Source organism: Lathyrus oleraceus, chromosome 5 (genome assembly GCF_024323335.1).
Source record: "Lathyrus oleraceus cultivar Zhongwan6 chromosome 5, CAAS_Psat_ZW6_1.0, whole genome shotgun sequence".
Lineage (NCBI taxonomy): Eukaryota > Viridiplantae > Streptophyta > Magnoliopsida > Fabales > Fabaceae > Lathyrus > Lathyrus oleraceus.
In genome coordinates this window covers 634,901,429-634,929,266 of record NC_066583.1, presented here as the reverse complement: position 1 = coordinate 634,929,266, position 27,838 = coordinate 634,901,429, and the positions used below count along the sequence as shown (strand labels likewise).

The window sequence follows — 27,838 nt, the reverse complement described above, 5'->3', positions numbered from 1 at the left end:
ATGCGAAAGATGGAGGCCAGAGACACACACATTTTGGTTTCCAACCGGTGAGTGTACCGTGACGTTAGAAGACGTCTACATGCTTTTAGGACTACGAATTGAAGGCAAAGATGTTAATGGTAAGACCAACTTTCCAAATTCAATTTGCATGGAGCTTTTAAACACTGATTTGTTAGATGATAATGCTAGGGGACAAGGTATACTACTTTCACGCCTAAAGTCATATTATAATAGTTTTTATTTAGATGAGCATTCTACCGAAGATGCTCGAATCATCAAAACTAGGTGTTACATTATGTTGTTAATAGGATCCTTTTTATTTCCCGAAGGTAGTGGTTCTAGCATGCATATTATGTACTTACCTTTACTTAGACATATAGATAGAATAGGTAGTTATAGTTGGGGATCCGCATGTCTAGCCTATCTCTATAGTTCTTTGTGCAAAAACTCCCACAAAGATACTTCTACATTTTCTGGATGTGCTGTTTTGCTACAAGCATGGGGATGGTCAAGACTACCGTCTCTAGCACCGGTCAATAACAACCCCTTCACTTTTCCATATGCAAAAAAGTAAGTTGTTTAAATTGCTATATCTTTACTTCCTTCCTTACAGTTTATTACCCATAACTAATTTATTTTAACTTTTTGGTGTAGATGGTCGGCACGCGGTATGAATTACAAAAGATGTCCGAGACACTGTATTACTCAATATCGCAACCTGTTGGATCACCTTCGACCGGCAGACGTAAGCAAAATAATTACATTATTTCTTCATATTATGTTGACTTTTTCTACATTCATTTAAATCCTATTGTCTTTAACATTTCAGTTCATTTGGCGTCCATACCTTAATATGGATCATGAGCATCAGATCAACCCTGAAGACGCAGCCGTATGGACAACATGCACACCGATAATACGGTTCACAACAGTGGAGCTGCACAACACCGATCGTGTGAAGCTGCAGTTTGGTATGGTCCAGAACATCCCAGATCCCCCAGCTAGCCTAGGAGAATGGCATATGCGTAAAGTGAACGACCAATGGAACTACAACCCTTGGCAAACCTTCGCAAGATCAGAGTGTCGCAAGTGGAAGCACCGTCATGACCATGTCTTAACTGACGCAGTCATGCCAAATGAGGTAAAACCAAGTCGTACTTATATGGCTTGGTATAGATCAGTTGGATTTCAATTCATCGCCGATGATATGTACCTCTACGACCCACGCCAGACAAGTTACACACAAGAAGGCTCAACATCTAACCCCCAACAACATTCTCAGCCCGGTTACTCACAACCACCTATCCGACAAACTTTCCGTTCCACAAACACACAAACATACAACCAAAACATGCCATTCACCCAACCCCAAAACCAAGAACATCCCCCATACCACCACCAACAAATGGACCATCAACCTTCGACCGAACATCGCTTCGCACCCACACCATCACCCTACCAAAGTCGCCTTACCCAAAACACTAACCGCCCCATCACCTACCGTAGCCAAGAACCCCAAACATCACAATACCAAAACATCCCACAACCATATCTCTTCCAAACACCCCAACAACCTTTCCAACCTTTCCTAGACCCATCATTGTCACCCATGTCCCCCTTCAACCGTCCTGGTCGCCCATCCATGAGTCAACCACACCCCAACTTCTCTGGCATGGGTCATGAGCTCAGCTACGCCGGTACACCATCATTGAATACTGAAGACTATGCTGAGTTGGCTGAATACCTCAACGGATCTTCTCCTGTAGGAGGTAATGACGCTCCTGGACCATCAGATGAACAACCACCGGTGCAGAATCGTCAACGTGGGTTAGGGCCAAGGGTTAGGGTAGCTAGGGGATGTGGGACCGGAGGTCGGTTAGGTGATCCCGGTCATCACCATTAGGATTCATTGTGTAAAATCCAAATTTTATTAATATCAATTCGTATTATGTCTAATTTATCTTTGTGTAAACTCCAAACATTAGGTTTCTTTCATAATTCTAAAATAAACACATATCATAATACAAAAATTTATAGGTCAGAAACCCTAATTCTATCACTTATTATTGTTATGTTGAAGGGCTTGAAGTTGGTCCCTTTTGGCAAAATTCACATACACTTGTTTTGACAGAAACCCTAATTTTGGGTCAAGTTCGCAGGGACATAACTCACTCATTTTTAATTATTTTGAGGTGGGACCAAGTGCAATGGAAAATTTAAGATGTCTACTTCACTTGTTATGTTGGACAAAAATTCATAACTCTAACACAAACATATGCAATAATACAAAACATTATAGGTCAGATAACAGATAAAATGTCAAAGAGTCCAAGTTCAGGTGCCCATACCTTTCTCATAAAAATTGCAAACGATGCAAAACTTTAGTCCAAATTCATTATCTTGAAAAGATCTACAACTTTTATGTTGAAGGTTTTGTCATTTGAGGCTTTTATCATTCAAACTAAAGGGCTTGAAGTTGGTCCCTTTTGGCAAAATTCACATACACTTGTTTTGACAGAAACCCTAATTTTGGGTCAAGTTCGCAGGGACCTAACTCAGTCATTTTTAATTATTTTGAGGTGGGACCAAGTGCAATGGAAAATTTAAGATGTCTACTTCAAATGTTATGTTGGACAAAAATTCATATTCCTAAAAGAAACACATGCAATAATACAAAACATTATGACTCAGATAACAGTTAAAAAACTCAGAAGTCCAACTTCAACTGCCCATAACTTTCTCATAAAAAATCCAAATGATACAAAATTTATATCCAAATTCATTGTCTTGAAAAGATCTACAACTTTCATGTTGGAAGTTTTTTTATTTGAAGCTTTTTTAAGGGAGGCGCCAATTGGATTGGCGCCCCCTCTTAAAAATTACACATAGGCGTCAATTGGATTGGCTAGGGCAGGTGCCCTAGCCAATCCAATTGGCGCCTCCTTGCAATTTTTAAGAGGGGGCGCCAATCCAATTGGCGCCTCCCTCTAAAAGTGGGGTATATTGGGAAATTTTTTGAAACCTGGGTTATTTAGGGAATTTATTTGAAAAAGTAGGGTATATTGGTAAAAAATCCAATTTATTTTTATAATAAATAAAAAGAGAAATTTATTTTTGTTTTTTACTTTTTTAATAAAGCGGGATAAAAAGGTAATTTATTTTAATTTTTACAATAATTAATATCTTTAATTAAATTATTTTGTTGTATATAACTTATTAATATATCTTTGTAAGTATAATTTTTATTTACACATGTTCCATAAAAGAAGTGTTACTAGAAGCAATAAATCTAATCTAATAATGATACGTGGATATTTCTTTATATATGAAAGTGATTTTCTAGTGTCAACTAAGTTAAGTATTGTAAAGCACTCCTTTTGTCCTCTCCAAAAAGCATAGCCTCTCCCCCAATAATGTACTAAGCATTATTCATTTCTTATTCAAAGCAACACAAAGCATGTATCCACCCACGGTTTATTCAATTTCCATATGCTGGATTCAATATTCATTTTTTATTTTCCTTCTTTTTGCTTTCCTCCAACTATATATAACCTCACCACCCTCCTCCCTCTTGTCCTCAAATCAAATCCATCTCTCTTTCTCAAAGAAAAACAGTTTTTATAAATGTTAAGTAACCATAATTTCTTTTTGGTTATTTTCTCAATATATATAATCGATTTTTTTTCAAAATATTCACAATTTTCAAATTAAATTTCAAAATAATCATTTTAAAAAAAAAAAATTCTAAACTAACCACCTTTTAAAACAGATGTGCCAGATGAACTGGCGCATCCATTCTCCATCATGAGGAGGCGCCAAGGTCTATGGTGCCTGCATTGGAAGCCTTATGAGGAGGCGCCAATGCCTATGGCTCCTGCATATTGCCTAATGAGGAGACGCCAATGCCTATGGCGCCTTCATGTGTTGACATGTCAGGCGCCTAGCCTCTTGGCGCATACATTTTTTATCTACTCTGTATATATACCTCGGCCTTCAGCTATATTTTTCACACAATCTTATCCTACAACCATATTTTCTTTCATTCAAGTTCAGTCTCCTTCAAATTTTTGAGTTTTAACCATGTCTGAATACATTCACCAGTGAAATGTCAATTTAATATTTTTCGTCGTTGCGTCTTCGATAAAGATTCGACTTTGCAATATAGATTCGTTTGGACGTCTTAATCGGACATTGAACAATTGGTTAGATGGAGAAATTGGGGATGGTGAAAGGATTAGAAGAATCCAATGGCTTGTGTCCACGTTCAACCAAAATTGAGAAGTGCTTGAATGGATGAATATTAAGACTGACCGAGACGTTCATAGGTGAAGGAGAAGGGCAATCCAAAATGCAGCGGAATTTTAAAAAATTCTCCTTTAGTGATCCTTACGAATGAGCATGATCAGTGATAGAATCGTTACCTCTTGTGACGATCGAAACCTTTGATACAGATCTACGGAGCGATCACGAATGTTGAACGATGATAACACCTCTACTCAGTCCACACGAACAAATTCCTTCAATCTCAGTGCTAGCTACTACGAATGAAGGCTTTGAGTGAGTGAGTGAGAGAGAGAGAGAGAGAGAGAGAGAGAGAGAAATGAAATTGCAACTGCACAAATGCTTCTGCACAAGGGTTTTATTTATAGAACCACTTGTGTGGGCTGCAAGCTAAAAAGCTCACTTAAGTGTATGTGACCCATATCTTATAATATGCCAAAATCACTTAAGCACATGGTACCTTACCATATTTCGTATTCTACTTAAGTACGCCGTACCTTACGATGTTCTACAATTCACTTAAGTGCACCGTACCTTACGCCTTAGTTACTTTATCTCTCATCAATCCGTCTTTTTGTGTGTGACCCTATAGATTTTCGCGGCATTGGCAATTATATTAAATCACGTATTTAACATAATAAATAGTGAGCGGTATCTAGCAACACATCACTGCTACCCAAGACACGAAAATGTCACGTGATCTGACAAATCCTTTTGTGATAATACTTATGTGTACAATTACCCTTTTACCCTTATGTCTATATTGAACACAAGGCATAGACCGTGTCATCCTTGTCCAGTTCAATATTGGGCCCATAGACATTTATCCTGTTACGCATGATGGACAAATTCCATTTAGGTCACTCATGTCCCTTAGCATGCTTCGTGGAGTACCCATCAACTATCTTTATGGTTATCCAGTTACGGACAACGTTTGATCAACAATAAGGCACTCGACTCTACAACTAGGGTCCATAGTGGTTTCAGGTCGAAGGGTGGTATACACCATTATCACCATGAGAATAACTTATGACACTTTGCATAACATTCTATATAGTATTCTCATAGCGGGTCAATCCAGTATAAATATTACTCTTAACATGCATACCTATGTTTAAGACTTGATAACTCTTTATCCATGATCCATGAGATGTGATCATCAGTCTATATACATAATAGTCTTAATGCTTTAATGTTATCCCACTTCACAATAAGGCTCGACTATAGATACTTTAAGAATAGTGTCCTTATGTTTAATGTGATCTCATGATTAAGTCACACTTGAGATATTAAACGGACTAGCTATTCTAGGGACTTTATTAAACAACCATAATAAAGGAAAAACCTTTTATTATTAATAAATAATTCAATACAAGTACCAAAAGTATTGGCCTCTAAGGCTTACACCAACAATAGGATGATGCATTACATGTTCGAAATTGTTTTGATGGTTGTAATCGCTTAGTTATTATATTGTAGCTGTTTTAATTGTTTGTGTTGTTGTTTATGTAATTATATTTCCTCACAAACTTATAATATGAAATAAATTTAGTTTTTCATATATTGCAACAGAGGTACATTTGAATTTATCTGGTTGTGCTCATTCCAACACTAGGACAGTTAGTACGATTGTGACCTGGATGACGGCATGAACTACATAATCTAATCATTTTCTTCGCCATATCCATTTTGGTTCGAATCCAGGTGCTGTTTGGGCGACCCTTTTTCTTCCTTCGCATAACTTTGTTGTGCCAGACGATGTCCCCTTGATATTCTTGCCAGTAATCCTCTTTTGCCACTACGAAAAAACTAATTTTATAAACATTTGATAGGCTGGTGATTTTGTAAACGTCAGATAGCGAGTATGATGGATCCCTTCGAACCTTTGAGCATGCCGCAATGACATGGAAACAGGGCGTACGAAAGGCTTGAAACTTTCCGTAATCGCACCAACCTCTATCTAGTTCGACTCTATACTGTCCCATCGGCATGCCGTCATTGTGATCCATGGACTCGGCAACACTATATCAACCTTTAGTACGGTCAAACACCGTAACCACATGTGTGTTTGCTTTGACAGCTTCATATCTAATGAATTTCATTGAAGCATCACTGAACAACTGCCCAGATTGCAACACTGAACTCCATTTGGAACGTCTGGTTTCAAACAGCGCCCATATCCTGAAATGTGTTGCCTGCACCAAAGCGGTTATAGGTAGGTTACGGATGCCTTTGAATACATAGTTCATTGATTCCACAAGATTTGTTGTCATGTGGCCCCAACGTTGACCGTTATCGTATGCCCTAGTCCACTTCTCCAATGGAATAATGTCGATCCACCGTACTGCATCTTCGTTTGACAATCTTATTTCTTCGTGGTAGTGTTTGAAAGAAGGTTATGATAATGTGTAACCTACATTGACAACCTTCTTCCGCAACGTCTTATCTTTGATTTCCCGCATGAAATTCTTAACAATATGTCTAATACAGAAGACATCTGTCGAAGGAGGATTTTGTCAGCCATTATCAATGTTATTATATGCACTGATGATTGAAGGGTGTCTATCGTAGATCAAACATAAGTTAGAATGAGGTGCAACGTGTAATCATAGATTTCTTAGGAAAAAACTTCATCCCTCAGCAGTCTCCCCTTCAACAAGGGCAAAGACGATTGGAAAAATGTCGTTGTTGTCATCTTGTGCCACTGCCATCAGTAACTTTTTCAACAACCTTTGTGCTAGCTATCCATGCCTTCCTATATGATAGAGTGTACTCGTGTTTTGCCCTAATATGTGAGATTATTGTACTCACCTTTAACGATAAATTGTCGCCAATGACAGGCAATATTTCATCGCATATTAGCTGAGAGCTTAATTTCCGATGATCCTACATTGGGTTTGTCAGCATGCATGTGTGAACTGGACCCATGGATCCAATCTCCCAAGAATCGCTCCTCTTCCGGTACGAAGCTGATAACCTAAAAAGGCAGTGCTCATTCGGGCAATAAAATTTGTACCTCAATGCGTTAGTTCTATCAACTCTGAAATCAGTTGATAGTTCCATGTGAAATTTTTTAATGGTTTTTACACAATCCTCTTTTGTGAGAAATGTGTCTCCTTGTTTCAAAGATCCTTGCATATACACATAAGGATCTCTGCCCTAATAGTCCAAACATACGCCCATTCCCTAGGCTCATAAAGCAACCTAGGCGCCAAGACAATGAGCGTGTCTTCATGAAAAAGTGACCTAGGCGCCAATGCCTATGGCGCATCTTCCTTGCATGTGAAAATTCACATGCAAGCACCAAGACCATGGGCGACTCTTCCTTGTAACAAAGTAAGTTCAACATTTTACCATTTAATTAATTATACTTTATATTATAAATAAATGTAAATAATATTTTACGATTTTTTTTATCTAGGTGGTCAGTAAGGGGGATGAACTACAATAGGTGTCTGAAACACGCTATAGTAGTCTATCACAATCTATTAGGCCACATTGGAGCATGCGATATAATATTCCTACACAACTCAATTTTAATTTAAAAATACTTATCAAATTATTTATCATCTAATCATATCGTATTGTTGTATAGTTTATCTGGAGGCCATATCTGGGACTTGATCATCAGGTTAACCATGACGACGCTGCAGTTTGGATAGCAAAGACACCAATTATCCGGTTCACTACTGTGGAAATGCACCAGAGTGACCGGGTAAAACTGCAGTTCGGCATGCAACAACAGATTCCAGAACCTCTTACGTGTTTGGGGAATTGACATCAAAAAAGAGTTGATGTCCAATGGGAATATTCCGACTGGAGAGACTTTGCAAAATAGATGTGTCGTCAATGGAGGAATCGCCACAACACATCTTAAACGAACCAGTCATCCATGGCGCAAGACCAACTCAACAATATATGACATGGTTTAGGTCGGTGACAACACAACAATTTGTGTATGAGCCGCAGTATTTGATTGATCCACTCCAACTAGCTTCGTCATCGTACGCCCAACAACAAGTCCCCGTCCAACACCAATGTCAAACCACCCAAACTCAACAATCAACCTCACACCATCGACCTACCACATACACCCAACAACCAAACACCCAACCTCGCAACTCATTCATGTCATCCACCCAACAATCAAACACCCAACGTCGCAATCCATTCATGTCACCCACCCAACCACAAAACTAAGAATCAAACACTACCCACCAACAACCATACGCTTCAACGAAAACCGTCTATAGGCCAGATGATTCATATGGGTCACTTCATCGTAGCCCCCCACCAATGACCACTCAAACATCTCATTACCAAAACACACAACCATTGTTTAACTATAATACACCCCAGGAACCATTGCTTCGTTTCCAAAACGATTCAATGTCCCAATTCAGGCAACTATACCGTCCAAAATCCACCGAACCCCATCGACTTAACTACGATAACATGGGCACCGAACTCCATTACGGAAGCGCCGTTGGCCAGAGTCCCTCCGGATATTGGGAACAAATGATGACACATCTGTCAAATACCGCTGGAACATCCGTCAGACCTTCACACCAGTCATCATTCGATCAGATCAACACGCAAAGACCCCACACACCTCAGGAAAATCGTGGGAGACCACAAAGACAAGCTAACGCACCTGAATGTGGAACAGGGGGACGTTTCGATCGGGTCGGTCATTAAATTTTTCTCAATCCCATGTAACATTTATTATATCATGTAAAATTATTATTTTTATATTATTTTTTATTATTTAATAAATACATAAAAAATAAATAAATAATAAATAAAATTAAAAATTAAAAAATAATAATACAAGGGTGTATGCGTGAGATGAATTGGTGCATACACCACATGCAACAAGCAGGCGCCATAGGCATTGACCCATCCTCATGAACAAGTTAATGCATGCGCCACTAAAGGTGGCACCTCCTCATTATGGAAAATGGATGCGCATCTGTTTTAAAAGGTGATTATTTTATAAAAAAATATTTTTAAAAAAAATATTTTAGAATTTATTATGAAAATTATGGTTATTTAAAAAAGAATCTATATTATCCAGAGTTGATATATTTAAACTGTTATCTTTTTGCCTAATTATTTTAGTATGGAGATTTGAAAATATTTAGGTATATGACAAACAATTGGTTGATTGTACTTCACTGTCCTAATATGATTCCACCAGCTGGACGGACACTCCCAAATTTTGTTGCCTTTCTCAACTTTTCCTTTTTTTTCCTCCCACGCACACTCTTCTTTTTCTCTTTTTCTTTATTCAAATTGATTAAAAAACTGTTTTTCCAATTATTTTAATATGAAAAATGTCTTGAGTTATAATAATGAAAAGTGGCAGCCCATAAAGTGAAGTATTTGATTGAAACTTGAAAATGTGAATTAAGGTTTGTGGGAGATTGATGTGAGAGATCACTTTCTAGCTATAGCTCCCAGGAAGTTTCCAACGTTTTGTTATATTTACAAGTAAATTCACTCTTTTATTCAAAACTTTAGCTATGGTTAGAATAATGTTTTTTTATGTAATATGATACGTAAAAAGAGTTAAGAATTTTTTTTTATAAAAAATTCAAAAGAAAATTTAATTTGAATAGTTATTTTAAATATTTCATTTTTGGATATCAAAATTTTAAAAATAATTATTTAATTTTAAAACTATTTTAAATGTTCATAATAATCACTTTTGGAATATAATTTTTTAAAAAAATTGTGATTTTCACTATATTAAAATCTTCAATAGTGTATATTAATGCTATAAAATGTCTAATTTAATCTTTCAAATTAGAAAAATAAATTAAATAAAATTTATAATTTTTAAAAAATGTTTTCTAAAAACTTATTTTTGAAAATACAAAGAGAAAATTTAAATATTTTTAAGTTAAAACAAACATGATAATTTAATTTATTGTGAATTACATATGGTTTGTTATATTCCAATATTATTTTTTTTAAATGCCACATTTAAAATTTTAAAAATTCTGATTAACTGCTTTATTGAATTAATCACGCTCTTCAATGTGATTACTATTATTAAGATAATTGATATTATGATATGAGTAAACTAAAAAAAAATAGTCATATTTGACATAAAAGAAAGGTAGATTATTGAAACATGAAAGTGTTATATAGTGTTTTCTTTCATAGGTTACTATTGACATAGATAATCTATGTGTAATTTTAAAGTGAAGATGTAAAGTCCTAATTAATGAATTGCAAGCTTATATTGATCAAAGTTTAAACTTGATTCTGATAAAAAAAATTGTACTTGTCTTGTTTAGATATTTAAATTTTTTAATTATATACTATATTTTTTGGTCAAGATATTGTTTAATTTTGAATTAATATTATACATACGAAACATTCAACCCGATGATCAATCTAGTTAAAGTATATTATTATTTATTATAATTTATTTAAAAAATTAGATATAATCAAATTTAAATGTGAATAACATATTATAATATTTTTCTTGAAAGAAAGATAATTAAACATCGATTCTGACTTATCTATCACTTACGAGCTAAGGATAAAACGTAGCTAAAAGGATGGATGGAGAATTTTTTTATAAAATGGAAATAAATGAATTGAAATTTAAAAATGTCCTAGATGAGATAAATCATGTGAGGGTGACATACATCTTTAAACTATCTGATATTATGAAAATACAATTCATGGTGATAAACAATCTAATAGTTCCTTACAAGTTGTATGGCTATGGATATAAGAAATATTAAGTGGTATTTATTTAGATGTCTTTTTATGAATGGAGAAAACCATTCTATGTGGCCAATTTGTACATGAAATTCACATGAACAAGTTGAATCATCATAATCATAATATATATATTATATATATATATATATATATATATATATATATATATATATATATATATATATATATATAGAGAGAGAGAGAGAACAAATAATTAGTAAAATAGAACAAGTAGGGATTGAAAATTTCATTCTAATTTTATAAATATTTTTCAAATACTCTTATAACAATTATGAAATCTTTAAAAATTTTGTATTAAATGAGACTAATATGTAATAAAATCATCTTAAAGAAAATAAGTTTGAATTTAAAGCTTAAAAATGAATAAAAATTAATTTTGATAAATTTAAATAAAGTCTATCATTAATTTTAGAAAATATTAAAATCTATTAAGCTTTTATACAAAAATATTATTTTATTTAAAATTTTTTTTATTGAAGTTGAAACAAAATCTGCATGTATATCTACGGATATATTTCCACGGGAAATTCTAAAAAAACAGTATATTTATTGTTTGTCGATTTTTTAGAGCATCATCTTCAACAATATTTTGACGCATCTTGAAAGATAAATAAAATTGATTATAAAATTTTTACCGAACATAATGTATACATGCGTGCTTCATCTAATGACTAAAAAGATACAAAATAAAAAATTATTTTGAAGAGAGAAAATTAATTTTAAAAGGGCCTCATCAAAAATTTTATTTAGACATCATTGAACCAACCCTATCTAGAGAAAAGATGCTAAAAAATGGATAACATTATAGATTATATAGATGCAATGTATGCTATACAAACTTTTCTCTTCTGAGACCTTTGTTGAAAGCTGTTACTATGATGTATATAGTTGTTGTACTGCAAAGTTGAGATTATCCAGAATAGGCATTGTTATCCAAATTTCAGATAGAACCCTATAATTGTCCCCCAAAAAAGTGATTAAAAAGCCAAAAAGAAATAGGAGGGTCAGTGTACATGGCAAATTATAGAGTTGATTATTAGAAGTAATTCATATTTATTAATTATATTATTTTCTTAGCCCCTAAGTTTGTTAGAGGGTATTTTAGTATTTTATCCTATTCTAGTAACCCTAGTTTTAGCTTATAAATAGGGTGACAATCATTGTAACTTTTATCATGTTTTGTAGCCGTCATTCTCTTAATAGAATATTCATCTTTCAGTCTACCTTTGCACCAACAATTGGTATCAGAGCTCCGGTTCGGATTCATTGGGAAACACGGGAAACACGAGTGAACGTGAGGTCTTGTGTGTTTGATTTTGATTCTTAGATTCGTGTTGAATCTTGAACAAAATCTGATCAGAATTTTAATTCTGTGGGTTGGGAAACACTGTGTGAGAAATCTGAGTGTACTGTGCAAGGTAGAAAGATGAACGGAAACGGCAACATGAACACCAAACTTCCGGTATTTGACGGTAAAAACTGGAATCGTTGGATGATCCAAATGCGTGTACTGTTCGGTGCTCAAGATGTTCTAGATCTTGTCACTGATGGTTATGTTCCGGTAGCAGCAGATGCGACGGATGAACAGAAAAACGCGCAGAAGGAAGTAAGGAAGAAGGATCAGAAAGCATTGTTCTTCATTCATCAATGTGTTGATGTAAATGTGTTTGAGAAGACTGCAGATTCAACGACAGCAAAGGCTGCGTGGGACACACTGGTTAGATGTTATGGTGGTGACGCATCAGTGAAAAAGGTGAAGCTTCAGTCCTTGAGAAAACAATATGAGAATCTCAACATGAAGAATAATGAGAAAGTTTCTGAATACATCTCCAGAGTGATTCTGATCACTAATGAGATGAAAGCGTGTGGAGAAACTCTTTCTGAAGAAACAATCATGGAGAAGGTATTGAGATCCCTTACCTGTCAATTTGATTACATTGTGGTAGCAATAGAACATTCCAAAGATCTGAGCACCATGAGAATTGAAGAGCTGCAGAGCAGTCTAGAAGCGCAAGAGTTGCGTTTAACTGAGAGAACCTCTGAAAGGGAAGTAGAGCAGCAGGCTCTGAAAGCAACTTCTGATAGGAGGTATCAGAAGCAGTCAGAAGCCAGGAGAAGATCTGATGGTGGTCAGAAGTCAGAAAGCTCAACCTCTGATAGACAAAAGAATGCCCAGAAGGGAAAAGAGAAGTATGACAAGAAGAAAATCCAATGTTACTGCTGTAAGAAGTTTGGTCATTTTGCTAGAGACTGTTGGTCAAACAAGGAGAGAAAATCAGAAGAAGCAAATATAGCCAGAAGTTCTGATGACGAATCTGTGCTATTGATGGCCTCTGAATCTGATGATATGGATCTGATAGACTGGTGGTATATGGACACTGGCTGTTCAAATCATCTTACTGGAAACAAGAAATGGCTGGTTGACTTTGACTCTGAAAAGAGGACAAAGATCAGATGTGCTGATGACAAATATCTTAATGCAGAAGGTATGGGAAATGTCAGAGTGATTCTGAACAATGGGAAAACAGCATTGATTCAGAACGTGTGGTATGTACCTGACATCAGAAGCAATCTGATGAGTGTAGGACAATTAATTGAGAAAGGTTTTTCAGTTACCATGAAGGACAATCTTCTGAAGCTGTATGACTGCAATCAGAAGTTGATTATGGAGTCAGAACAGGGAAGGAATAGAACATTCAAGGTGAATGTCAGAACTGCAGACTCAGAATGTCTTAGTGCAACAAGTGCTGAGAAGGAGAGTGAGCTGTGGCACAGAAGATTTGGTCATTTGAATTTCAGAAGCTTAAAACATCTGAATTCAAAGAAGTTGGTACATGGAATTCCTGCAATTAAGAAGCCTGAAAAGTCATGCAAAGTTTGCATGGAAGGAAAACAACCACGATTGCCATTTGCGTCAGAAACTGCTCCAAGAGCAAAACATGCCTTGGGAGTTGTACATTCTGATGTGTGTGGTCCATTTCCAGTAGCATCGATTGGAGGGAATAAATACTTTGTGTTATTTGTTGATGAATTCACAAGAATGACATGGGTATCCCTTATTAAGTTTAAACACGAGGTGTTTGATGAATTCAAGAAGTTCAGAATGAAGGCTGAGAATCAGAGTGGTCAGAAGTTGAAGATTCTTAGAACTGACGGTGGAGGTGAGTATAACTCCAAAGAGTTCCAGAAGTTCTGTGAGGAGAATGGAATTGAGCATGAGGTTACTGCTCCTTATACCCCTCAACACAATGGTCTTGCTGAAAGAAGAAACCGCACTTTGCTTGATATGGTGAGAAGCATGCTAAAGGAGAAGAAGCTTCCTCAGAAGCTCTGGGGAGAAGCTGTTGCCACTGCAACGTATGTACTCAACCGATGTCCTACGAAGAAGTTGAAGGAAATAGTTCCAATACAGAAGTGGACTGGAGATAAGCAAAGTGTTAGTCATCTGAAGGTGTTTGGTTCTGTTTGCTATAAACATGTTCCAGAAGCCAGAAGACAGAAGCTGGATGATAGAAGCAAAGTGATGATTCTGATAGGGTACCACAGTACAGGTGCATACAAGCTCTATTGTCCAGAAACCAATAAAATTGAATTCAGCAGAGATGTGATTGTGAAGGAATCAGAAGTTTGGAATTGGGATAAGTCTCAATCTGATTCTGATGTTAGAACTTCTGAAGAAAGGTCAGAGTTAAGAACTTCTGAAGTTGGAGTAAACTCTGACATTGATTCTGATTCTGATAGTGATTCTGACTCTGGAGAAGACTCAGAAGATGAAGGTGACTCTGATGATTCAGACTCTGATGACCCAGACTCTGATGGTAATCCAGATTCTGGTGGCAATTCAGACTCTGGAAATATGTCAGCCCCTGAAGATGGTCAAAGCTCTGGAGGAAGTCAACCATCTGAAGCTAGAAACTCTGAAGCTCAAGACTCTGAACAAGTTCAGAGACCACAAAGAATCAGAAACATCCCCAGAAGATATGCAAAATTTGACATGCTGCAAGACACTGAAGTAGACTCTGAAGGAGAAGTTATTCAGTGTGCCATGTTAGTAGACTCTGAACCCATAAGTACAGAAGAGGCTCTTAAGCAGAAGCTCTGGCTGAATGCCATGAAAGAAGAACTTGATGCTATAGAGAGAAACAAGACTTGGAAGCTGACAGAACTTCCAAAAGACAAGAAAGCCATCAGCGTCAGATGGGTTTTCAAGCAGAAGTTAAAGCCAGATGGTTCAATTGGCAAACATAAAGCAAGATTGGTAGCCAGAGAATTTCTACAGAAACCTGGGCTGGATTACTCTGAAGTGTTTGCACCTGTAGCAAGACATGAAACAATCAGAATGGTGATTGCAATAGCTGCTAACAGGAATTGGCCTCTGATGCATTTAGATGTAAAATCTGCATTTCTGAACGGTCCATTAGAAGAAGAAGTTTACGTGTCACAACCTCCTGGATTTGGGAAAAAGAATCAGGAAGGGATGGTGTACAGATTATACAAAGCTCTATATGGATTGAAACAAGCGCCCAGAGCTTGGAATCTGAAGATTGATTCATTTTTCAAGAGGCAAGGCTTTCAGAAATGTGAGATGGAGTACGGTGTCTATGTTCAGCATACTCCTGAAGGAAATATGACTCTGGTATGTTTATATGTTGATGATATACTGCTGACTGGAAGTTCTGAACAGGAGATAGCCAAGTTCAAGAAAGTTCTGATGAATGAATTCGAAATGACTGATCTAGGCAAAATGACATACTTTCTAGGGATGGAATTCAGATACTCTGAGAAAGGTATTATTTTGCATCAGCTCAAGTATGAATTAGAACTTCTGAAGAGATTTGAACTGGAGAATTGTAAGATTGCTGTCACACCTTCTGATACAAATCAGAAACTGGATTCTGACTCTGATGGAAAGGATGTGGACGCTACAACCTTCAAACAGTTGGTTGGTTCTCTGAGGTATTTGTGCAATACCAGACCTGATATTTGCTATTTAGTTGGGATGGTTAGTAGGTTCATGAGTAAACCTAAGTGGTCCCATTACCAAGCTGCAGTCAGGATTCTGAGGTATATCAAGGGAACTCTGAAGTATGGAGTATTATTTCCTTCTGGAAGAAAGGATGAGTCAGAACTTCTGAGTTATTCAGATTCTGATTGGTGTGGAGACAGAGTTGACAGAAGAAGTACGTCTGGGTACTTATTCAAATTTCTGGGAGGTCCCATTTCTTGGTGTTCCAAGAAGCAACCTGTTGTGGCGTTGTCAACTTGTGAAGCTGAATACATTGCAGGCGCTGTTACTGCATGCCAAGCTGTGTGGATTCTGAATCTATTGCAGGATCTGAAGATTAAAGTAAACAAACCTCTGAAGCTGATGATTGACAACAAGTCTGCAATCAATCTTGCCAGAAACCCCGTGTTGCATGGGAGAAGCAAGCACATTGAGACCAAGTATCATTTTCTGAGACATCAAGTTCAGAGGGGAGTGTTAGAAGTTGTACACTGCAGCACTCAGAAACAGTTAGCAGATGCTCTGACGAAAGCTATCAAGACTGATCAATTCCTCAGATTAAGGGATGAAATTGGTGTTACAAGTTTTGATGGAATATGAATTAAGGGATGGTATTAGAAGTAATTCATATTTATTAATTATATTATTTTCTTAGCCCCTAAGTTTGTTAGAGGGTATTTTAGTATTTTATCCTATTCTAGTAACCCTAGTTTTAGCTTATAAATAGGGTGACAATCATTGTAACTTTTATCATGTTTTGTAGCCGTCATTCTCTTAATAGAATATTCATCTTTCAGTCTACCTTTGCACCAACATTGATATCATGTGTTATCCACTAACTAGATAGGGGCATTTTTAACCAAGAGTTAATCTAGATTCTAAAGACAAATATAATGACTGTTTAGTAAGAAAAGCAAATATGAGAAAAATATATTCAAGGCTAATTTAGATCCAAATATTGAACAGATATGGCTATGTTTTATATTTTATTCTCACATTATAAGTGAATCCTCTGTCACGTATTTTAAAACTGATTGTAAAATAAGTCTTTTTTGTAAATTAAGCTATCAAATAAGTTGGCAAGATACGTTAAATGAAAAGTGCTCCTATCAAGTGTTTATATTTAAAATAATGTTTAGTGTAGTAAAATTGTCACATTTAGATAACCACCAATCTTAAGATACCGAGTGAGTAAAGCACTTCTAGCTTTTGTCCTCTCCAAAAAAGCATAACCTTTTCCAAATAATTTTCATATTCAATATTCATTTCTCATTTTCCTTTGCCTTTCCTCACTATATATATCTTCATCACACTTGTCTCTCTCTTGTCCTCAAATCAAATCCATTTCTTCATCTCTCTTTCTCCCAAACTCACTCTCATAAACTGTTACAGGAAAAGAATAATTTCATTAAAAAATAAATCATGGAAAACAATGTACCAGTGATATCAAAGAGAGTTTGGAGTATAGTCCGTGTGGCCTTCTTCATGTTGAGAAAAAAATTATCAAAGGGAAAATTAATGAAGGATCTAAACATGATGCTCAAACGCCGCCGCAAGCTTGCTGGAAAAGCCATTGCTAACTTAATGTTCCATCATCACCACCAAGGCTCCACCTCATGCTGCCGCTCCCACAACTCCTTCACTTTCACTCAGGCACTTTCTACATCGCATGATGAGGCGATGACTATGAGCGCAATGAATACAATTCTAAATATGCTAAACAATGATCAAGCCATTGTAGAAGCATCTCCAGCATTGTCTGCAGTGAGGCAATTGATCAGGGTGACTGACTCTCCATTTCCTTTGAGAGATGATGATGAGAAGGACAACCAAATTGATAAGGCTGCAGAAGATTTCATAAAAAGGTTTTACAGCAAGTTGAGGAAGCAAGATTGAGTGAATTATTAATACTAATTCAATCTACACCTTGTCAATTAGTGATTAATGAGTGTGTTGTTGTGAATGCTAAGTAACCATATTTTACTTTTTTGTTATTTTCAAGATATATAATCCAGAATTGATAAATGTACATGAGTGAAGGTTTTGATTCTTGTTAATTATACGTTTGCATATGTTTACGTTAACTCTTGCTAATCAATAAATAATTAAAAAATACTTAGAAAATCTATAAAATAAGAGACTAAATTGATGGATCTTATTATGTACTTCAAGTCTTCAATAGGGGTACACATCATTGTATCTGGAATATTTGGGTCAAACTTTAGTTTCAACAACGGTAACTTCATGGTTTGACTGTGATGAGCATGTTATAGTCGAAGTCTGTTCTACATGTAATAATCGAAATTGTTTTATGTATTTTATTGTGTAATAGCTATGTATGTCATATATGAGAGTTATCATCATAGATAACATATATAGGCTATTAGTCTATAAAAAGGTTGCTCTCTCACGTTGTTCAAGAGAGGTTGGTTGTTATTTACTTATAATTCGTTAACTCTAAATGAGAAAGTGAATAGAAAATAAACCGTTATAACCTACTTTGCTTCGTCTCTCTTTCTCTCTTATCTTCTCAATTTTTTTGAATTGAATTAAATCGTTTTCTTGATAGTTCAAGAACCCTCTCTTTCTCATAGATTTGATGCGTTAGACATCGTTTATCTAAAAAAACTGGTGTGGTGAGTGTGAATCAAGATGTCATCAAAGAAGTATGAGATTGAGAAATTCACCAGTGTGAATGATTTCAGATTGTGGCGCTTGAAGATGCAATATCTTCTTGTTCAGCAAGGTGTGTGAGAGCGGAAAGGATCAGAAAGAATGTATGTTGCCCTAACGGGGAAGGAGAAGATGACGATGGTCGAGAAATGCAACATTGTCATTATATTGGGCCTTGGTGATAAGGTTCACCGGCAGGTCTCTAAGGAGAAGACGACAGCGGGTGTGTCACTAGTACAAAAAACACATGTTACCTCATACGCAAATGGGATTTTACCTCGGTGATAGAAGAGAGGTAACGAAGGGCGTCATGAAATTTCACTTTACCCCTCGATTTCTGAATAAATGAGGGGATAGTTGAAATGGTCATTATTTCGATCCTCCACGATAATATTTTTTATATTTTCAAAACTAGCGTCACATACCTCTTGATTTATTCCTAAAATCAATGGGGGAAATATCTTTTTATAAAATACAAACTACATTGTTTACACAAAATATTAAATTAAATTGTTTACAAATTAAATTGGTTACACAAAAAATTGCATTGTTTACATAGAATATTAAAGTAAAATTATATAACAAATTTTTTATATTCATAATGCTTTTATAATGTGGCATGAGGATTATGAATGGATGTCTTTTAGGTATCACACGGATAACTAATGACAGTGTCTTGAGCGTTGATAATAATTAGCTGGTATAAGAAGAACAAAAACACAAAGCCAAAAATGATTTGTTAAAGGTTGGTGTAAGAAGAACAAAAATACAGAACCAAAAAAAATATTATGTCACATAATCCATCAGACAAAATGATGTTTAAGAGTATGAAGCAGAAGAACTTGTGAGTTAAGTTTAGGATAAAACTTAGTAAAATCTAGGTATCATGCCCCTCAGATATTTGAGAAACCGAGGGAATAGAATATTTAATAATAAAATAAAATCTTAAATAAGAAGAAAGACGTCATTTTTAAAGAAAAAGAAAAACAAAAGTTGCAGTTGCTAAGACTCGAAGCAAGTGCCCTGAATTAGTTTACCCCTTGTTTTTTTTCTAGAGCCGAGGGAATAAATGATAATGTATTGGAAAAAAATAATATAGCACGTCATGGAATTTTACATCGGCTTTTTGTTGGGTGAGGTGAAAGTTTTATCGTAAAATATAATATTTATAGTAGTGTATGGAACAAACTTGAAGGTTTGTACATGACCAAGTTATTGGTCAACCATCTCTGTCTGAAGCAAGATTTGTACTCATTCAAGATGAGTGAAGACAAAGTCTTGGCTGAGCAGCTGGATATATTCAACAAGTTGATTCTTGATTTGGAGAATATCGATGTCAATGTTGATGGAGATGATCAAGCATTGTTACTATTATGCGTTTGACCAAGATCTCATGCTCACTTCAAAGAAAATCTCTTGTATGGAAGAGAGTCTCTGACCTTTGAAGAAGTTCATTCGGCCTTGTACTCGAAGGACTTGAATGAAAGAAAGAAACATAAACCATCATCTGTGAGATTCAAGCTCCGTGATGAGTCAATAAAGTTGTTGATTGGTGTCAGGTATGTACCTGATCTTAAGAGAAATTTGATTTCTCATAGTGAATTCGATAAGAAAGGATATGTGTTCAATTAAGAGAAAGGTATCCTGAAAGTCATTAAGGGGTAGAAAGAAGTCTTAAGAGACAACAAGAATCAAGGGTTGTATACCCTTGCGACTGAGGTTGTAAGTGGTTGAGCATATATTTCATCCACAAAACATGTGTCAGAGATAGAGCTATGACACGTGAGATTTGGCCATGTCAGTGAAAGATTCTTGGTCGAATTGGGGAAACAAAATTTGTTTTGTGGTGACAGGGTAGAAATGCTGGAATTCTGTGAACCTTGTGTGTTTGGAAATGCTTGCAGAGTGTACTTTAACAAAGGAAAACAAAGAACACATGGATCTCTTGATTACATTCACGATGATATTTGGGGGCCTGCAAGAAGTTCTTCACACTGAAGTGCAAGATATTTTCTATCCATAATTGATTATTATTCTAGAAAGTTATGAATATTCATTAAGAAGACTAAGGATGAAAATTTTGAAAATTTTAAAAGTAAGAATACTCTGGTCAAAAATTAGACTGGCAGGAAAGTCAAAAGGTTGAGGACCGACAATGAATTTTAGTTCTACAATATAACTTTCGACAATTATTGTAGTATATCTTGTATTGCAAGGCACAAAACTGCAATAGGTACTCCTAAGCAAAATGTCCTGGCTGAAAGATTCAATCGAAATATCTTGGAAATGGTTAGATGCAGTTGGTCAGTGTTGGATTGAAGAAAGTGTTTTGGGTTGAGGTTGTTGAGATTGCGACATACCTAATAAATAAGTGTTATTGAATTTCCTTGGGTATGAAGACACCAAAAGAAGTCTGGTCGAGACATCCACCAAATCTCGACAGACTTGGAGTATTTGGTTATGTTGACTTTACTTATATTAGGAAAGATTAATTTGAACCAAGAGCTCCAAGATGCATGTTCCTTGTTTATCTTGAGGGATTTAAAGCCTCTAGGTTGTGGTTCCTCGAACTAGGTCAGAAAAGGTGTATCACAAGTTTTGATACGGTTTTGAATGAAGCAGAAATGGTGTTCAAGAAAACTGACAATGTTTGTCGAAATACAGAGATCTTTGAAGAAGATTAAGAACATGAAGAGTTTCCTGTTGAGGTGGAGCATATTGATGCTTAATTGCATAACCCATATGAAGTCGAAGAAGAAGAACAAAGTGATGATAAATATGTGGAGAGTGATAATGACTACCTATTGGCTAGAGGCAAGGCAAAGAGAGCCATCAAGCCAACCTAGAGACTTGGTTATGCAGTCCTCATAGCATTTTCCTTAATCTTTGCAAGTGAGGTTCTTGATGAAGAATCTAGAGACTACAAGGAAGCTATGAGGAGTCGAAATAAGAATGAATGGCTGAAATCCATGGATGATGAGATGAAATCTCTTCATGATAATAACACTTGGGAGATGATTGAGAAACCTGTAGGGGACAGGTTAGTCAGTTGTAAGTGGATTTTCAAGGTTAAGGAAGGAATCAAAAGAGTGATATCGACGAAATTTAAGGCAAGGCTAGCTGCTAAGGGTTCACTCAAAAATAAGGAGTCAACTTCAATGATGTCTTCTCACCTATTGTAAAGCATATATCAATTAAAATGTTGTTAGCCATGATGGAAAAGTTCAACCTAGAACTTAAACTGATTGATGTGAAGGTCGTTTTCCTGTATGGTGATCTAGATGGAAAAATCCTAATATGGAAACGTAAAGGGTATGCAAAAAGAGCCAAGGAGGATTATGTGTACAAACTTAATAGGTCATTATATGGTCTGAAACAATCTCCCCGACAATGGAATAGTTGATTTGATAAATTCATGTCACCCATAGGTTTCACTAGGAGGCAGTTCGACCACTATGTCTACTCAAGATTTTGACCTAGAAGTTCACTTGTTATTTTAATGCTTTATGTGGATGACATCCACATAGCAAGAAACAGTGTCGAGGATGTGATGAAGGAGAAGGCCAAACTATATAAGGAGCTCAAAATTAATGATAAGGGAGTTGCTACCATGATTCTTGGGATTTTCATATGGAGAGATAGAAAGAAGTCAAGATTATGCTTATCTCAATAGACATACCTAATGACTATTCTCGACAAATTTGGTATGTCAAATTCAAAGCCTATCGTAACACCAACAAATCCTCAATTCAAGCTGAGTACGACTCAAAATCTAAGTACTGAAGTCAAAAGAGCCTATATGAGTAGCATTCCTTCAGTTAATATAATAGGTTCTTTGATGTATGTTATGGTATGTATAAGTTCAGACATAACGTATGAAGTGAGCCTTGTAAGCATGTATATGGCCAATCCTAGGAAGGAACACTGACAAGCTTTAAAGTGGATTGTGAGATACATAAAATGATCCCCGAGTAAGGTCTTTGTTTATTATGGAGCCACGAGTGATGGCAAGTCCCAAATCGAAGGACTTATCGAATCTGACTATGCAAGATGTATGAATATTAGAAAATTTCTTTCTGGATATGCTTTCACTATGTTTGGTACAACAATCAACCACTGAAGTTGAATAAATTGCCCTTACTAAAATTGTGAAAGAATCATTGTGGCTTGAAAGGTTTGTTATGGAACTGAAACTTCAAGGCCAAGTTATCACTGTTAAATGTGATAGTCAAAGTGTCATACATCTATAGAAGAATTCAACCTATCATGAGAGAACCGAGCACATTGATGTTAGGTTTCATTTCTTTAGGGAGAAAATTGAGAAAGGGGAGGTGAAAGTGCCGAAGTTTTCAATTGAAGATAATGTCGTTGTTTTGATCACCAAGTCATTGCCTAGTAGAACTTTCTTTCATTGTATGCAGCTGATAAAGTTGCATGATGATAGCTAGTATGTTCCCTTGATGTAGTATAGTTTGTTCCAAGGTGGAGATTTCTAGTATTTGGATCAAGCTCTAGTCTCAACAAGGGTAGCTTCATGGTTCGACTATGATGTGCATGTTGTCGTTGAAGTCTATTCTTTCATGTAGTAGTCTAAATGGATTTAGGTAATTTGTCATGTAGTATCTATATATGTCATGTATGAGGGTCATCATCATACATAACATACATATGCTAGTAGTCTATAAATATGTTGCTCTCTCAGGTTGTTATAGAGAGGTTGGTTATTATTCATTTTTAATCTGTTAATCCTAAATGAGAAAGTGAATATAAAATAAATCGTCTCTCTTCCACTCTTCTTTTATCTCTCTTTTTGCATGAATTGAATTGTTTTCTTGATTGTTCAAGAACTCCATCTTTCTCATAAATTTGCTGCGTTAGGCATCATTTATCTCAATAGTACAAAAACAATAATTTCAATGAATATAAAGGATTTAGGATATATTATCTTCCATAATTAAACACCTTGTCGAATTTGCATTGTAATAATATCCAACATTTTTTTTCTTCCTTTCTACTATTTTGCTTTAAAATATGTATCGTGTTTCCTTAACAATTGATTTAATAAAGAAAATAATAGGTAAAAAAAATATTGAAGTACAAATTATATTTTCCACCAACATGTCTATAGGTTTATTGCTAGTTGGACCTCTAAAATTTTGTTGCCTTTCTCAACTTTTACTTTTTTCTCCCACACACACTCTTCTTTTCCTCTTTTTCTTAATTCAAATTGATAAAACAAGGTTTTCCAAGTATTTCAAGATGAAAAATATTTTTATTCATATATATAGGATACTTTCAACTGGGAGCTACATGGTTGGACTCTCGCGTTGGGCCTTTGATTGGTCTAGAACAGTTTCCTCCAAATTTTTCCATGTGTTTATTAGTCAGAAAGTATTTCAAATCAGCAGTCGTCACCTTGTAATCACGTCCAACCATAAGGTGAAGTGAAAAAGCATTGATCATTTATAAAAATAATAGGAAACAAACGCACTAAAGTCCTTTCTCATCATTGAAATGTTTCACCGGTTTTTCAGGCATGTGGCTTTAGCTTCGTAGGTTAGGGCATGATGTTCTTCTCTAGGGCATTCGAGTGCTCTTGAATTTACTTATATTCCCAAGGCGAAATCTGACCATTGATTTGTAACTTTTTGTTCCCCTTTTATCTGATACGTTGCTCGCTCTCCTCTATATAAAGATTTCTTGAGTTTTGGGAGGACTTTCTGTCATTTTCGTGAGTCAATTTCCTTGTGTGAGAGTGATTTCCTTCCTTATCAGAAGCATTTCTTTGAGTGTTTTCCTTATTTAGAATAGAACTTTCCCATTCTATATTAATTCATACCTTCTTAACCAGTATCAACTCTCTCCAAGTAACCTTTTTACCTTAATCTTATTTCATAGCACCCAATATTTATTTTCCATGGATCGTGTAAATGATCCCTGTGTAAGTTTGTATAGTGATTCTAGATGTAGTGACATCCCCTTAAATAGAACATAAACATCTTCTAGTTCAGATTCACATTGTCCAATTAACAATAGTTCAGTTCCAATCATTACAAGCATGTCTTATAATTCTGAGTCACAATGGTTTTCTAGTGGTTCTATTGATAGAGAAACTTCCTAAAACGAGTCTTCCTTCGACGCTCTTCTTTTGGATGACGATGTTGGAGGTGATCATGTGTCAATTTCGTGCCGGCTCCATCTACAACTACATAAGTTTTAGCTTTCCTTGCTTTAACCACATCGGAGATGGAAGTTTCCTCCTTGAACATGAAGGACGCTCAAAATTATATCAAGACCTAACATACTATTTATTGTTAGGATCCAAGTGGTGCTAAGATTTAAGATCATTTTGTGTGTGGAACCTAACTTGAGGGTGTCGATGGGTTCAAGTCCTTCAATATCTTTCAGATTGACGACATACCCTTAAATAATATTGACCTAGTGGAACATGTTGAAATATTGGGTACCATTTATGCTCTAAATAGCCTTGTCGTCGTTAGTGACGCTAATTATGTGGTAAGCACTCCCCTTGCTTTTTCGGTTATCCTTGTAGAATCAGGAAAAAGGATATGCAACAGCTTCGAGGACTTCTTTATTCCTTTCTACAAATGTCTGTTTACCTGGATGAATATTAGGTTGCAATTGTATGAGTTTTAAGTGGAGGTACCAAGGTTTTTGAAGGTTGCCCCTTGCAGCTTTATCCCGACGCCAAGGCTTATATATGGGCGTTCCAATTTAGGTCGAGTATCGGTCTTGGAAGCCTTCCTTCCTGATGCTATTTCAACTTTTCATTGTGATACATACTTCTCAGAATAATGTTCGGGATCAAAAAGTCAGCGTGCTTTGTCAAGAAGTTCCCCGGTCTAACTCTTTTTTTGAGAGCTGGGATGATTTCTGGAATCACTTCATGATGGTAAAGCTTTGTGCTCCATGGGACTACTGCACATTCTTTTACGTTCCTATCAGGCCTATTTCCTTTGTCGAATGTCAGGAATCCCCCAATCGCTCGTGCGTAAATAGGTTCTAAACTATTGGAGTTAGGTTTATTTCAGACGTGAGCCTCATGAATATGCTATCTGTTTGGACTCTCTCCCTCGTTATGAGACTGGGATGAATAAAGATTTTGACATACTTCATTGAAATCTTGGTTATGAGAAATGTTTGATCCTACTGAGGTAAAGTTTTCTCTATAGACGAAGCAGTCCATCGACACATGTTCTCTTGTGAGCACGACAAGTAGTCTAAAGATGAAGGGGATTTTAGGAGAGGATAGAGGCACCCCTTTAGAGTTTTTTTTACATTGGTGTTTTATATTCACAGGTAACATGTATTATTTGAAGAAGGCTTACACCATTGTTAAATAGTGGGAGGCTCAATGTGCCATTGTCACTCCTTTTTCTCGAGCCCTATTTCCTTCTTCAATTGGCACTAGCATATCTGCTACTGTCGGAGGTCCATCGATCTCCCTTGTTCTAGGGAAGCGTTCTTCTAGAGTTGTTGTAATAGGTTTTAAGGACCAATCTAGGTCCACTCCTACTAATAAAAAAAGGTACATGTACCTAGATCGGTGTCCTACTTTGGAGGGGTATTTGGCTAAATAGACCTAACTGTCTCGGGCTGCTACTACTAGGCCATCCACTCATCTCCTTAAGTTGTCGGCTATTCTTCCATCTTTAGTTCCCCTCACTTCTCAGAAGGCATTTTCTGCATTATCTGAGAAGGATCTTGCTTATCTTCATAATCTTCGCGAAGTAAGAAAGATAAAACTCTTCTTATAAGCCACTTTATACACTTATCAGATTGTTGCTCTATATTCCCTAATTGTTGTTTCTCATGGTTATGTTTTTCCTATGTGTAATCCTACAAAGAAAAGGGATACTTGGAAGAGGAAATGTGAAGCGACTAAATAGGAGAGATCTAAGTTTCAACATGAAGTGTTGGCCCTTCAGGATATGGCTAGCCGCGTCGAGGCTCTTAACAAGGAGGCGAAAGTTCATGGATCACACTTCCTCTATTTCTTCCAGGATTGTTGAGCTTGAATCCTCTCTAGAAACGGAGAAAAAGTATGGATGGATGTTATCACTGATGCTGGGGAGATTAAATTATGTGTTCACGAGGTTGTGGGTCCTTCAACAGAATAAAGAATCTTGGGCTAAGGACCATGAAGCTTGTGAGAGAATGGTGCCTGGATTGAGGAAGAAGGTTTGTGAGTCCCTCTATCAAACTCTTAAAATGGTATACAGAGCCTTTTACCATGCTTCTGATCAAGTGGAAATACTTTGTCTAGATATTTATATTCCCTGTTTGCAATTTGACACGTTTAAGGTCGTTCAGGACAGGGTTTTAGTGGAGGATGACAGTTGGGGTGTTCAAAACCGAACCAGCCCAATAGAAAGTCGCAAACCAAACCAAACCAAACTGAAAACCGCAAAAAAATGCATTTGGTTTGGATGTGTTTAGGCCATATTTAAAAAAAAACCAAACAGTTCAATTTAGATTGTAGTTTGTATTTTACAAACCAAACCAAACCGCATTTTGTTATAACCCAAATTTCACTTAACTCACATCCAACCCAAACCTAAACCTATTATGCATTAGCCTTATGTTAGATACCCAAAAGTGCTTATTTGAGCCATCAATTAAGGGTATCTTTCACTCTATTTCCTTGCTAAAATTGTCAAAACCACATTTGTTTTACATGAAATACATTACATTGATAAACAAGCTTGGTGCCTTTGATTTGTGTGTTATTGTGCAGGAAAAAGGCATGAACTAATTGAAAATAAAGACACAAGAAAATTGGCAAAGGAACCAATGAATACAAGCATTCATCAACCTGCTCGCTAGGCGAGCTGCTAGCGAAAAGCTCTAGTAAAATGTCAATAAATTCGCTAGGCGAGCTCCTAGCGAAGGTGGTAGCGAGTTCGTTCAGTTTTGGTGAAAAGCGCAGCCAGCACTCACTCGCTAGGCGAAGCTCTAGCGAGTCCCCAGCGAGCATTCCAGTAGCAAAACCTCTCAACCTCGCTGGGGCGAAGGTTGGAGCGTGTCCTTCGCTAGGCGAAGGTATGTTCGCTAGGCGAACATGACAGTTCAACAGACCCTGTTTTCTCTGGGCGC

The 27,838-nt window shown here is 36.2% G+C and overlaps 2 protein-coding genes across 2 annotated transcripts; both read left to right on the top strand.

Annotated features, from left to right (window-relative positions):
• The first annotated feature begins 240 nt into the window (after positions 1 to 240).
• On the top strand, positions 241 to 1,938 carry LOC127087440 (serine/threonine-protein phosphatase 7 long form homolog). The gene is made up of 3 exons (XM_051028326.1): positions 241 to 570; positions 655 to 745; positions 830 to 1,938. The coding sequence occupies exons 1-3, from the start codon at positions 296 to 298 to the stop codon at positions 1,901 to 1,903; spliced, it is 1,440 nt and encodes a 479-aa protein (XP_050884283.1). The 5' UTR covers positions 241 to 295; the 3' UTR covers positions 1,904 to 1,938.
• A 15,421-nt stretch (positions 1,939 to 17,359) lies between these two features.
• On the top strand, positions 17,360 to 18,128 carry LOC127087442 (uncharacterized). Its single transcript, XM_051028328.1, has one exon. The coding sequence runs from the start codon at positions 17,471 to 17,473 to the stop codon at positions 17,942 to 17,944; it is 474 nt and encodes a 157-aa protein (XP_050884285.1). The 5' UTR covers positions 17,360 to 17,470; the 3' UTR covers positions 17,945 to 18,128.
• Positions 18,129 to 27,838: the final 9,710 nt, after the last annotated feature.